General features: G+C 49.0%; 2 protein-coding genes across 2 annotated transcripts in view; one reads left to right on the top strand and one right to left on the bottom strand.

Moving 5' to 3' along the window:
- Positions 1–13,000, top strand: part of ATPAF1 (ATP synthase mitochondrial F1 complex assembly factor 1) — a 479,750-nt gene that overhangs the window by 294,579 nt on the left and 172,171 nt on the right. The gene's annotated exons all lie outside the window — the stretch shown is intronic.
- LOC126961472 (uncharacterized) lies at positions 8,190–12,943 on the bottom strand. The gene is made up of 3 exons (XM_050801915.1): positions 10,352–12,943; positions 10,132–10,229; positions 8,190–8,462 (listed from the first exon to the last, which is right to left on the bottom strand). The coding sequence occupies exons 1-3, from the start codon at positions 10,947–10,949 to the stop codon at positions 8,190–8,192; spliced, it is 969 nt and encodes a 322-aa protein (XP_050657872.1). The 5' UTR covers positions 10,950–12,943.

Here is a 13,000-nt window from a genome sequence, read left to right as displayed (position 1 = left end):
AATGACTTAAATACTAATAAGTCCTAAGAGTTATTGAGGATAACGTTTACGATCCCACCTTATGACGTAAGAAACTGAGGTTCAGAGACTGTAAGTTGCTGGCTACATATGTAATGAGCCTGAGGCTTGCACTGCCTGAGTCCAAGACCAGTGCTCCATCCACCAGCACCATGATCCTGGGCCATGACTGAAAAAAAGGATGGGGACAAGCCCTGAGGAACATTTCAGAGGCCACAGGCATTGGCATTAGTGGAGTCCAACAGAGAAGGAGTCCAACAGAAGGAGTCCATCCCACCTTCAACTTGCAATGGCTGTTTTACTCTTAACACAGGGTTCTGCCTCTCTATAATCAGTTTATCAAAATTGAACTTGGGATAATAATAAAACCAGCTACATCTACTAAACATTTGGTAGACTAGACTGTGAAATCCTTGAGGTCAGGGATCATGTCTGTTTTTCTTACACCTGCGCCCACCTACCTAAAATACTGCTTGACACACAGCAGGTGCACATTAGACATTTGTGAGTTACAAGGACAGGGGAACATGGGTGTGTACGTGGCCATTACCACCCAGCTGATGAAGCTTTCCTCTCAGTGTTTCCCCAGGCAGATCCTTCACAGTCCATCAACTCTGGACACTGAGGTCCAAGCCCTGACTTCCCCTTTAACCCTGTCCACAGGTGGGTGGGACAAGCCTCCCAGGATATGGGCAGAGGTGGGCAGGAGCAGTAAGGAGCAGACAGGGACACTCAGAGATCCAGCAGATGCTACACCATGAGTTTCTCTGTGCTGAGCCCCAGCAGACTCCTGGGTGGCATCTCTGGGCTCCTCCAAGCAGCCTCCCTGCTCATCCTGTTTCTGCTGCTGCTCAAAGCAGCCCGGCTCTACCTGCAAAGGCAGCGGCTGCTCAAAGGCCTCCAGCAGTTCCCGTCTCCTCCCTCCCACTGGCTCTACGGGCAAAACCAGGAGATAAGAAGGAGCTGACAGAAGAGTGGGAGGGCAGGGAGGGTGTGGGGTCTGAGGCCTGTTCAACAACTCCATGAGGGACAAGCTTCATAGTGTCCTGAGAATGTGGCCTTCAAGGAACACCCAGCTCATCTACCCAGTCTCAGCTCATGCCAGCCAAGGGGGGCTCACTACTACCCAAAAAGCCTGTCTTGCTCCTCAGCCATGACACCCATGCCCTTCTTATGCAGATCTGAAGTTTGCCCTGGCAGCCCTGCCCACAGAGGCCAATGCCTGATCAGTCCTGGGTCTCTCCCTCTCCAAGTTAAGCACCCCCAGTAGCCTCACCTGTTCTCAAAAAATAAGGCTTTGAGAGGCTTTCTGCCCACTCAGTGCCATCCTTTCTGCCTGGCCCTGAGCTTGCCTCAGAATAGACACCCATCTAATGGAATCCTGCCCTGTGGGGTTATGATCTATGGAGACCATAGACAGGAATCTTGGAAGGTATCAGGCCACAGGAAAAGAGCTCACTCTGCTTGGATGAGTGGCTGAGGTCAGGTGTAGGGGATAAACCAGGTTGCTTTGTCTGAGACTGGGAATTTCTAGAGCAGGTGATTTGGGTAATGGAACCCTGACAGTCACGGGCTCACATAAGGAGGACAGCCTGCACCTCCAGGTGAAAGTGTCTTAGTTGCACTATTGAACAGTGTGGGTTTACCTCCTGGCTCTCCTCCCACACACCTGGACTCTGAGCTCCTTAAGCTGAGCATGTCATCCCCTGCCTGTGCCCCAGCACAAGCCTGGCACAGTGGGATGGTTGGCCCAGGTGCATGGAGAGACAGAAGAAAGTAGGAAAGAAGCACTAGGGCTGGTAGGAACAGGGTCCACATCCCATTCAGCACTGCCAACACTGGGGAGGAGGCACAGAGCAAGGTAAGCGGCCTCATGGAGAGGGGCTCACCAAGAGCTTGTGGATTGAACACAGTTAAGAGGAGATGGGAGTTTCAGGAGCTGATGTTTCTGACATCCTCTGAGGCACACATACAGTTTATTCGATAAAGGGATAGGATCTGGCTCAGGTCAAGTCCTGCAGAGACAGCCACAGACTGGATCACTGCGCAGAACATCAGAAACAGTTTCAACCCTTAACGTCTGCTGATAGGTCCAAAATAATCTCTCTGCAGTCGACCAGCCCTTCACTCCACTCCAAAGAGGAGAAGTAAACAAAAGTTTTCATTAATGTGTCTTTCCCTTTGTGACAGTTCCAGAAGGGCCAGGAACTACAACAGATTCTGAAATGGGTGGAAAGATTCCCGGGAACCTGTCCACACTGGCTATGTGGGAACAGAGTCCGACTCCTCCTCTATGACCCTGACTACATGAAGGTGATTCTGGGGAGATCAGGTGAGAGTGAAACCCCACCCCAGCTGCAGCAGCTCTTCCCTCTTCGGTACATGCCCCTGGGTCTGTAAAATTTCAGAAGAAAGTGGCAGTTCAGCCATCAACCCTACACATTCTACTAACCATTCTCTTGGGTGCAACACAGCACATGGTCGGCAATATTTACTTAATACTGGATGTTTAAAACAGCTGTGTGGGGCTGAATCTTGTTATTTTCTTTTTCTTTTCTTTTTAATCAAATTGAGGCAACCCATAATGTAAATTGCACCAGATTTCTAAAACAAATTTTATGTCTACACTGACTGGGATTTGCAACCTCTTATTGCTGCCTATTCTGGGTTATGGGAAGGCTAAGCCAGCAGCAATGGAGAAAAAACCCAAGGCACTGTCCTACTCCCTCGCATAGAGGATATTACTTATGTTCCTGGGCAACTCACCTTTCTAGTTCTGTGGGTGTTCTACTGCTGCCTTCCTGATCCCACACTGTCACCTTCATGACAGACATGGAAAGGGTCAGGAAAGTGGTAGGTGACATGGGTCAAATTGAGACTGACAGATATCAAGAACCAATGGCAGCCCATGGTCTGAACCACAATTTCCTCTGGGGCTACTTTGGTTGACAGCTCTGTTTCCTATTAAACCGTTTCTTACCTTTCAGACCCAAGGGTTCATGATTTCTGCAGATATGTGGCTCCCTGGATTGGTACGTACATCTGAACTAGGACTGCAGTCCACTCCCCAGTTAGGTTTGCCAAAAGCTATCTGTTTGGCTCACAGAGAACAACAGGTGAGGGGCCACCACTGTCATGACCACTACTTAAATCAAGCTTCATACCCTCCTAACAAGATCCTCACTCCTTCCTAATGCTGCTGTGAGCCTTCCTGAGGCTCAGCTTCTTCCACTTCACTTCTCAGTTCTCTCCAGACATCCTTGGCCTCACATTTATTTTATGTCTGCCCCACAACACTTTTCAACCGTTATTTAGATAAAATAAAATGAATATTGGCTATCATAATTACAGGGAAGTACCAGCTCAATAATCAAATTCCCATGCCTGAATGCACCCGCCTTTCCTGCCTTTGGCCATGATGTGCCATCTTCTGGTTTTCTCCCCCAAGGAGCCACCTTATGTACCTCCAAACTGTCCCCAGTTGTCCCACTGATCCCATCACACACACACACACACACACACACACACACATATACACACACCCGTCTCTGGCAGACATGGTTTCAGCACCGGCGGATGCTGACCCCAGCCTTCCACTATGACACCCTGAAGCCCTACGTGGGGCTCATGGCAGACTCCATGCAAGTGATGCTGGTAAGTCCGTGTCTTTCTCCTCTCCACACACAGTACAGCACACACTCTCACCAATTCCACTCTCAATCCTATGTCCCACAGACAGCCATAGACACAGCCCCATGCAATAACACTTTCAGGTGTTTACTCTGATAGTAGAGTTCCACAAGTGGATAGCAGAGCACCCAGGCATCCAGTCGGATCCACACTTTGCTCAACATCACAGGAAATGAGAGTCATGATGTGTAAAAGACCCCTCTCTTCCCACTTTGAAACCTTCAGCACAGTGGACTGGAGGAGTGGTCAATCCCCTGAACATCAGGACGCCCTGCTCCTGGCTGCTCTGTGCAATGGCTGCTTCACTGGCGGGGTAGACAGGCTAGGATGTCACCCAACCAGGCTCTGGCCTGGGGCTCAGGGCTTCCACATGGATTTGAGCCACCCATGGAGTGAAATGGACACCAGGTCTACATTCTCAGAGCCAGATCTACCTTCCCCTCCCCTCCTATCAGGACTGATTTATCACCCAATTGTGCCCCAGCAAATGTTTATTGAATTAAAAGCATTTGAAGTCCTGGTTGTCCCTCCATTAGAAGCCCATACTGGTCCCTTGCCTGACACATATTTTCCTAATTTAATATTCAACCAGTTCCTCAGGTCAGCTCAGCTCCTAGAAAACACATGTATGAAGAGTACTCCAAGGCTTTATCCCATACAGAAAAAAAAATCTCATCAAACCAAAGGTCATAACCAATTCCCAAAATTCAAAATGTAAATCAGATTTTATCGGAACATACATTTAATTTTGTAGCAAACATTTCTGGGGGAAATATATCATTTTATAAGCATTTGCTTCACTATTCTAATTTGCTATAATGTATCTGCTCTCTAAAGTGAGGGATCCCAACCACCATATCTGGAGATAAAGGGAAAGGCTGAGCCTTATTACCAAAAGACTTCTGGGGGATTAAGAGGGTCCATGCCACCTCCCACCACAGGACAAACGGGAGGAGCTGGTCGGCCAGGATTCCCCTCTGGAGGTCTCTGAGCACATCTCCTTGATGACCCTGGACATCACCATGAAGTGTGCCTTCAGCCACCAGGGCAGCGTCCAGCTGGACAGGTCAGTGCTAACCCTCCAGCTGCAGGGTCCTTCTTCTTATTAACTTCATAGACATACCTGAGCGGCAGCTGGAGCAGCTTGGAGGCTCATATCCCCACAAAGTGAGATGCAGATGCTGACCAAGCTCCAGTTCCAGACTAGAACATATGATGACTCAGGCACAGATCCCTGATTTCCAGCACAGGTGGACCTTGGCTGTTCACACAAATCTTATAAAGGCCCAAAGGTCACAGGGCTGTGAGACAGAAGATACAGGTGCTTCAGTGTTGCCTGTCCCCATTGTTTCAGGCGATCTCCATCCACACTCCACTTTGTCTTCACAGCAGGGTCCCCCTCCCCTCTGGATTCTTCTGGATCCCCTCTCTTAGGAATTCCCAGTCCTACATCCAGGTCATAGGGGACCTGAACAACCTGATTTTTTCCCACCTGAGGAATCCCTTTCATCATAATCCCTTTTCCCACCTGAGGAATCCCTTTCATCACAATGACACCTTCTACAGCCCGACTGCTGTCATCAGCACAGTGATGGCTGCTGGAACCACAATGCCTGCCAGCTCACCCATCAACACACAGGTTCCGCCTCCTCCTCTTCTCCCACCTTTACCAGGCACAGCTAAAGGTGCTGGCCCTGACCCCTCAGGCAGAGCCAAACCCTGTAGTGCCTCTGCAGGAGATAGGACTCACACATAGGAGACTTCCTTGGTGCAGTAATCATAGGGGCCTGGTGTTGTGCAGGAGTTGACATGGAGATGGCTGAATGACACCCTATCCTGTCACCACTTAAGCAGAGGCTCCATGGGCTATACCAGTGTGGGACGGCCTGCCCTGCCTTGCATGGCGCTAAAGCCTCCACCCATGACCACACACCAACACCTACATTCATGCTGAGGTCTAGCAGGCACCTAGATGGGAGCAGACGAACAGCTCAGCCTCACTGATGCTCTCAGCTCTGCCTGTTAACCACTATTTTGGGTCAGACCGAGTGATCCAGCTGAGGAAGGCTCACCTGCAGGAGGAGGGGGAGTTGGAGAAGGTCAGGAGGAAGAGGCACTTGGACTTCCTGGACATCCTCCTCTTGGCCAAAGTGAGTGTAGGAGAGCCCAGAGGCTTTTCCAAGAAGCGTAGAGCAAGAGACCAACCCTGCACTCTCACCTCGGCCTCCCCAGATGGAGAATGGGAGCAGCTTGTCAAACAAGGACCTCTGTGCTGAGGTGGACACATTCATGTTTGAGGGCCACAACACCACAGCCAGCGGCATCTCCTGGATCCTCTATGCTCTGGCTACACACCCCAAGCATCAGCAGAGGTGCCAGGAGGAGATCCAGGGCCTCCTTGGGGATGGAGCCTCAATCACCTGGTGAGTGAGGAATCAAGAGATGGGGAGCCCTGCCCTCTTTGTAGGGAAAAGCCCCTGGTCTGCCCCGGCCCTGCCCCTCTTCAGGATGGGCTTTATTTCAGGGACCACCTGGACCAGATGCCCTACACCACCATGTGCATCAAGGAAGCATTGAAACTCTACCAACCAGTGCCAGGCACTGGCAGAGAGCTCAGCACTCCCATCACCTTCCCTGATGGGTGCTCTTGCCCAGAGGTATGAACTTCCCCCGCCCACTCACCTAAGCTCTCCACAGGGACATGTGGAGGGTCAGAAATGCACCTGTGCTTTAGCAGTTCTGAATATCTCTGGGATTCCCTTTGCTTGTCAAAATGTTATATACTTTGTCTTTAGAAAGAAGAATTTGAATGTCTGGCCCAGAGCCTGAACACACCAAAAGTTCAATAACTAAATGTTAGCCTTGAAAACAAAACAAAACAAAACAAAACAAAAATACTTAAAATTCTATTCCCTGAGAAGTAGAGAGCTGGAGAGAGTATCAGACAGGGGCAGGGGGCATGTGATCCTTTCCTGATAGGGTCAACACAAAGGAGGGAGATCAGGAATCCCGTGTCATGAGTTAGCTGTTGGCCAGTTTCTGAGGAGCCCTCAGGTTGATGGCAGAGAGCAGCTGATGACCAGATCTAAGACTCCTGAGGTGATCAGAGGCACCTAGGCTCAACCTCCACCAGGTCATGTCCTAGTCCCACTATATCCTAGCTCGGTTACCATGGGCAAGACAACCAGCTTCTCTGGGACTCATATCTCATCTGAAATTTGGGAATAAAAGAATGTCTTCCTCAGAGGTTTGTTCTAAGTATTGAGTGAGTTCATGTATATTCCCCAACAGTTAATAAACAGCATCTGATAAATGTGAATTGTCACTCAACTTACTCCAAGCAGTAATGCACCGATGCTTTCTTGCTTCTCATCCCTAGATTCGTGGTTTTCTGCCCATCATCTGACCACACATGCTTAGCCAAGCCCAACCCACATGCATAGTGTCAAGATCATCCCTCTCAAAGTGATGACTTGAGGAAACCATTCTCCCCAGCTGGCTAAGGGACCAGGCCACCCATGGGTACAATCACTCTTCTCTTTACTTCTTATGCACCCCACAGGTATCACAGTTGTGCTTTCCATTTATGGCCTTCACCACAACCCAAAGGCATGGCCAAACCCAGAGGTAAGAGGGCACTGTGAGGAGGGGAAGGGATGATCTCTCAGACCCGACACCTTCTTCTGCTCCCAACTCTGGGCATCCTGTCCCCTCCTGGGTGGGAAGCAGGGGCTGGACCCCTTCCTGTCCTGGCCCTGATGATCTCTCTGCAGATGTTTGACCCTTCCCACTTTGCATCGGGTTCTGCTCAACACAGCCATGCTTTCCTGCCCTTCTCAGGAGGATCAAGGTGAGGCACCAATTTGTGACAGTGGTGGTGGGAAGATAGGGGGAGTCTCCAGGCTCACAGCCAACATTTGTGACCCCAGTGTTCATAGGCAGCATCTTCATTTATGTCCTTGTATATTGGTTGTTTGTGGACAGGAAACCTCGTGTCGGTGTCTCTGTGCACAAAAGCAAGTTGGTATTTCAGGCACACCATGAAGACACTGATCCCTCTGCTCTTTCCCAATGTCCAGTCAAAATCCACTGTCAGTGGGTGTTTCAAACATGAGTGTATTCAGGTGTTTTCCTCATGTGAGGAGTATGACTCTCCAGAATTAGGTATTCTTCAGTACATTGAACTTCAGATGTGCGCTTCTCTCAATCATCAGGAATTTTACAGAGTCAGTTTGTCTCTCCCCACTTATTCTCAATGCAGCACACCACCTTTTCTACTTAACTCAATAGTCAGCCATGTTGAATAATTCAAAGCTTTGCATATATTTAGAATTCACTCGGCTTACTGGTCCTACCTTTCAAGCCATAGAAGTGAAAGGTAGTAGTAAGCCTTTATAGAAAGTTTTACATCAATGTGTGTCATCTCCCACATTTTCTTGTCTTGCCCAATTAAACTTTTGCTGCAGTATAATGTTCACGTATTAACATCTACTTTCCAAGTTGCCAAAATTCTTTACGTGCAATGGGATCTCGATACCATGGTCCCACACTCCACATAGCACAATATTGGCAAAAAACATACAAATGTGGACAATAGACTGCCTTGGAAAGAAAAGCTCAATATTTATTGTGTGACACAGCATTTGAAGGTTTCCAGTCTGTAAAATATGAAACACACCTGAAATAGCTGTTGAGCTGGACAGGTACACTCCAAAATGGCTGCTGTGGAAATCTGAAAAGCTGCAGGAAATGTCCTGTGAAATACAAATGCCAAAAATGGTGTAAATAGTAGTAGAAACAAGCTTTTTCTGAAGGAATAGTTCTGTGAATTCTTCAAATAGTGAATAAACTTTCATGCAACAGGCTTTAAGCAAATGTTTCTTCCAGATACACCTTCTCCAGCACTGCTTCATCCCAGAATGAGAACTTCTTCCTAAACACTGGCTGCCAGTCATGTCGCTGCCACTAGAGGATAGGAGAGCATCCCTAAGCTCCATTTCTAGCTCAGAACGAATATTTACTCTCAGTGAATTCCATTCTGTTTTGTTCATTTTAAAAACTTAATTAACTTCATGCAAATATAAAAGTATTTATTAAGTCTACCTCTGTGGGTCAAGTCCTGTGCACGGTGATGAGAAAACAGAGGTAAACGATACTGTCCCTGCCTTGAAGACTTCACAGTCAAGGATGAAAATGTGTTGCACAGAAACACATTCTATGCTCCAGATATTTCGCTCCTCATTCATCCTTTCACTCACTTATTCACTCACTGAGCAGCTCTGTTTCTGGCACTATCCTAGGCACTGGTCTGTAACTGTCTGTGGATGAATCACAAATGCTGCCTGGGGGCCGAGGAAGGGAGGGAGACAGCCAGCAGAGCGTGAGAGGCACCTGGGCTCTGGCCTTAGCCTTGAGGATGTGGCAGGCAGAGGTGAGGGGAGGATGTTCTCAGCCGTCTCCACATGAACAGGGCTAGGACGTGGGCTGGACAAGTGAAATGTGGGTGAGGCATCAGCCCACGGAGGGCTTGGCTGCCTGCTGGAACACTGAGATGCTGTCTTCCCTGATGAAGAGTGTGGGAAGGTCTAAGCTGGGCTGTGGCTTCAGTGTGGAGGGAGGGCAAACAGAGACCCAGAAAGGCCAAGTGAGAAGACTGAGGGATGGCAAGGAACGACATTTCTGGAATACAATTAGAAGACTACAGGTTCCAGTGGATAGAGGGGTGAGGGGGACACAGAAGATTTGTGGTTCCTCTAAAAGATAAAAACACAATTACCATAGGATCCAGCAATTCCACTCCTGTGTCTATAAACAAAGGACTTGGAAGAAATGACTTGAATAGATACTTCTAAGCCAGTGTTCATGGCAGCATTATTAGCAATAGTTATTAGGCAGAAAGATACCAAGTATCCCTCAACAGATGAATGGGTACACAAAATGTGGTATATACATACAATGGAATATTATTCAATCATAAAAAGGAATGAATTTCTGATACATGCTACAGCAGGAATGATCATTATAACAGTGTGCTGAGTGAAATTAGCCAGACATAAAAGGAAATACATTGTATTATTCCACTTACAGGTAGTAGAATATGCAAACATAAAGACAGAAAGTAGATTAGAGATTACTAGGTACTGAGGGCAGGCAGAGTAATTCCTTAAAGGTTACAGAGTTCCTCTTAGCATGATGAAAAGGTTTTGAACATAGGTAGTGATGATGGTTATAAAACATTGTGAATGTAATTAATGCCATGGAACTGTACAATTAAAATTTGTTAAAGTGTCCTATTTTATGTTCTGTATGTTTCACTAATTTTTAAAAGTTAATATACACCGATTGGGGGAAAAATGGCAAACAGGAGACAGGACTAACTTGCAGCTCCCACTCAGACAGACAGAGTAGCCTATGGAGACTCACATCATGAATTTTTGCTCCAATAACTAGTGCAGGATACACCTGGAAAGCCGACAGAATCCCCAGACCCTTCAAAGGAAGCAGACTGCTGTTGCAAGACCCTAGGAAACAGTCAAAAACCTGTGAGTGTCTAAAGTGTGAAAGGGGACTCCTCTGCCCCTGAACACATACCCTCACTGGGAAAACTGAAAGTCCAGATCGAGGGAGTAGGATTTGACCTTACCTGGAGCTGGGATGAATTTAGAGAGCCAAGTGAAATACAGCAGTAGAAGAAGCAGCGGGCACTCTGTCCCCAAGGAAGCCATTTCTGACTTTGTCTCATAGGGGTCCCTAGGGAGAGCAGCCAGAGGAACTGGGAAAAGACCACACAAAGAAGGAAATTTCCAGCTGAACTTCGTAATAAATTTGACTGAACATGAAGTTTCCTGGACAGAACTGGGGGAGGGGGTAAATCGGGAGTACAGACACAGCACAGAAGCCACAGCAGATGAGGAAGCTTGAAACCTGAAAGCCCTGCTTGCTTTCTCAGCCAGGAGGCTGGTAACCTGGGGCAACTTCTCAGCCCTGCTCACCCACTGCCTGGAAATAAACTCAGTGCTGTTGGTGAAGCATAATGGGAATGAGACAAGCTTTTTGGGCTGCATGGGAGCTAAGTGAGGCCTGTAATTATGGCTTTCCCTCCTTCCCTGGTAACCTACATGACACAGCAGAGGCAGCCATAATCCCCCTGGAAACATAATTCTATTGGCCTGAGAACCACACTCCCATCCCCCACAGCTGCTGCAGCAAGCTTCACCCAAGGAGAGTCTGAGTTCAGACATGCCTAACCCTGCACCCACCTGGTAAGTTTTTATCTACTCACCTTTGTAGCCAAAGACAAAAGACATAATCTCTTGGGAGCTCTATGGCCCCTCCCACCACCTGATCCTCCCTATACTGCCACGGATGATGCTCTCTTTAAAGCGCCACCTCCTGGCTGAAGGCCAACCAACACAAAACAAGCACAATAAGCAAAACTGCAACCCAGGACTCTCACAGAGTGAGAGAGGAAGCACGAAAGACTGAGGAAGCCAGGCTCCTTTCAAAACCCACATTCTCAGGAACTAATCCCTTCCAGTTAGAGCAAAAACTCATATGCCTCTGCAGGGGGACATTAATCTATTCATGAGAGATCCACCCCCATGACCCAAACACTGCCCACGAGGCCCAGACTCCCAACACTGCCACATTGAGAATCAAGTTAGCAACTAGAGTCTGAGCAGCGACACACCACATCCCAACCAGCAGGGCTGTTGTGAGCTGAGCAGGAAAGCCTCATAGGCCTGGTCTGGCATGAGCACCTCAAGGACCCAGCCTCTCATACCCGCAATGAGACATGAAAAGGGAGCCCAGCCTGGCCACATCACCAGGCACCTGTCAGTCTCCCTCACACATGAGGTCTGCAGGCTCTTCAGGAAGCTCACGGAGTGAGCAGCTGTCCTGTAAGGTCTGGGAGGAGCCCCGGTAGACAAATGAGTCTGGCCAGTGGAGAGGATGTCGGACCCCAAGCACTTCCTCCCCCACACCACAGTCTGGTGGTGGTTTCCTGCCTCTAGCTGGCCACCCTGAGTGAACAGGGACATCCTCAACCCTGTCCACACTTGGTGACTGCCTGGGGGCTGTTTCAACACCCAGTCCCCTACTTCTCACAGCTTCACTGGACTGGTGTCCCTGCTGTGCCAGCCTCTCTCCATCTAGACCTTGCTTCTCTTGCTGGATCTGAGCACAGCTGTCCCCCATTTTTAGCCCAGGTCCCTGAATGCCATAGCCAGACCTTCTTTTTACTAAGATGTGACATCTTTTTCTGCTTCTCTGACAGGACTTCTCCCGAAATTGGTGGCTGTAGGCAGAGCCTCCCTCCCTGTCCCCTGACCTCCCAAATCACTGGGCTCCTTTAGCCCTGCTCTGAGAGGAGGCAGGAAAGGAGCAGCCTGGACAGTCCGTGCCTGACTGGAGTCAGAGGGAGAGGGCTGGGACAGAAGAGTGGGCTGGGAACTTCCTGCACAGGATGTTCACCTAGTATCAGGTGGCACACGAGGGCTTGTGCTGGCCATGATCAGAGAACAAAGGACAGTGGGGGCTCAGAATTCTGGTTGTTCAGCCGTGGAGAGGTGCTCTAACCACAGGATCCCACAGGGCATGAATGAGTGACCAAAAAGTGACCCTGCTCAATCCACGCAATGGGCAAGATTCAGGGTGAGTGCACATCTGTGCACATTCCATGACAACATATAGACACACTCGGGCACAGCGACACCTGTATGTGCCCACTGCACACTCCACATTCAACCCACATGCATGCCCAGGATCACAGGAGGCAGCAGAGTGTGCTTAGAGAACCGGAAGAATTAAATGGAATCCATCTTTGGTGCCCACCAGTCCCCAGCCTCCTATCTCCCTCCCACAGGGAGCCTGTCGATCGCTTCTCACACCAAAGCTCTTAGCTCCTTTTCACACTGACACACACTCTCAGAGAGTGTCAGTACTCATGAGGAAGGCTTGGTCAAAGAGGCCAGAATCAGAGGCCTCAGCTCAAGCTCCTCCCAGATGAGTGTCTTACAGGTTCCTTGCCTTCATACAGAAGTGGGAAAATGGCCCCCTCCCATCCAGCCTCCCAGGCCTTCTCAAGGCCTGATTTAAGCTGATTCAAGTGGGGGAGAAGGGTTCCTTTCCTCCAGGAAGCCCCCCTGTAATGCCACTTGGCCACCTTCCCCAGCTGAACCCTGGATGCCTGGAGCACCACGTGACTGTGAGACACAGACACTGACAACGGCAGGGGTGCCACAGAGACACATCTCAGGAGGAGCGGAAGACACACCAGTGATACCATATC

Source organism: Macaca thibetana, chromosome 1, assembly GCF_024542745.1.
Source record: "Macaca thibetana thibetana isolate TM-01 chromosome 1, ASM2454274v1, whole genome shotgun sequence".
In the NCBI taxonomy this organism is placed as follows: Eukaryota; Metazoa; Chordata; class Mammalia; order Primates; family Cercopithecidae; genus Macaca; species Macaca thibetana.
Note: the sequence above shows the minus strand (reverse complement) of the source record. Positions and strands in the feature narration are given on the sequence as shown.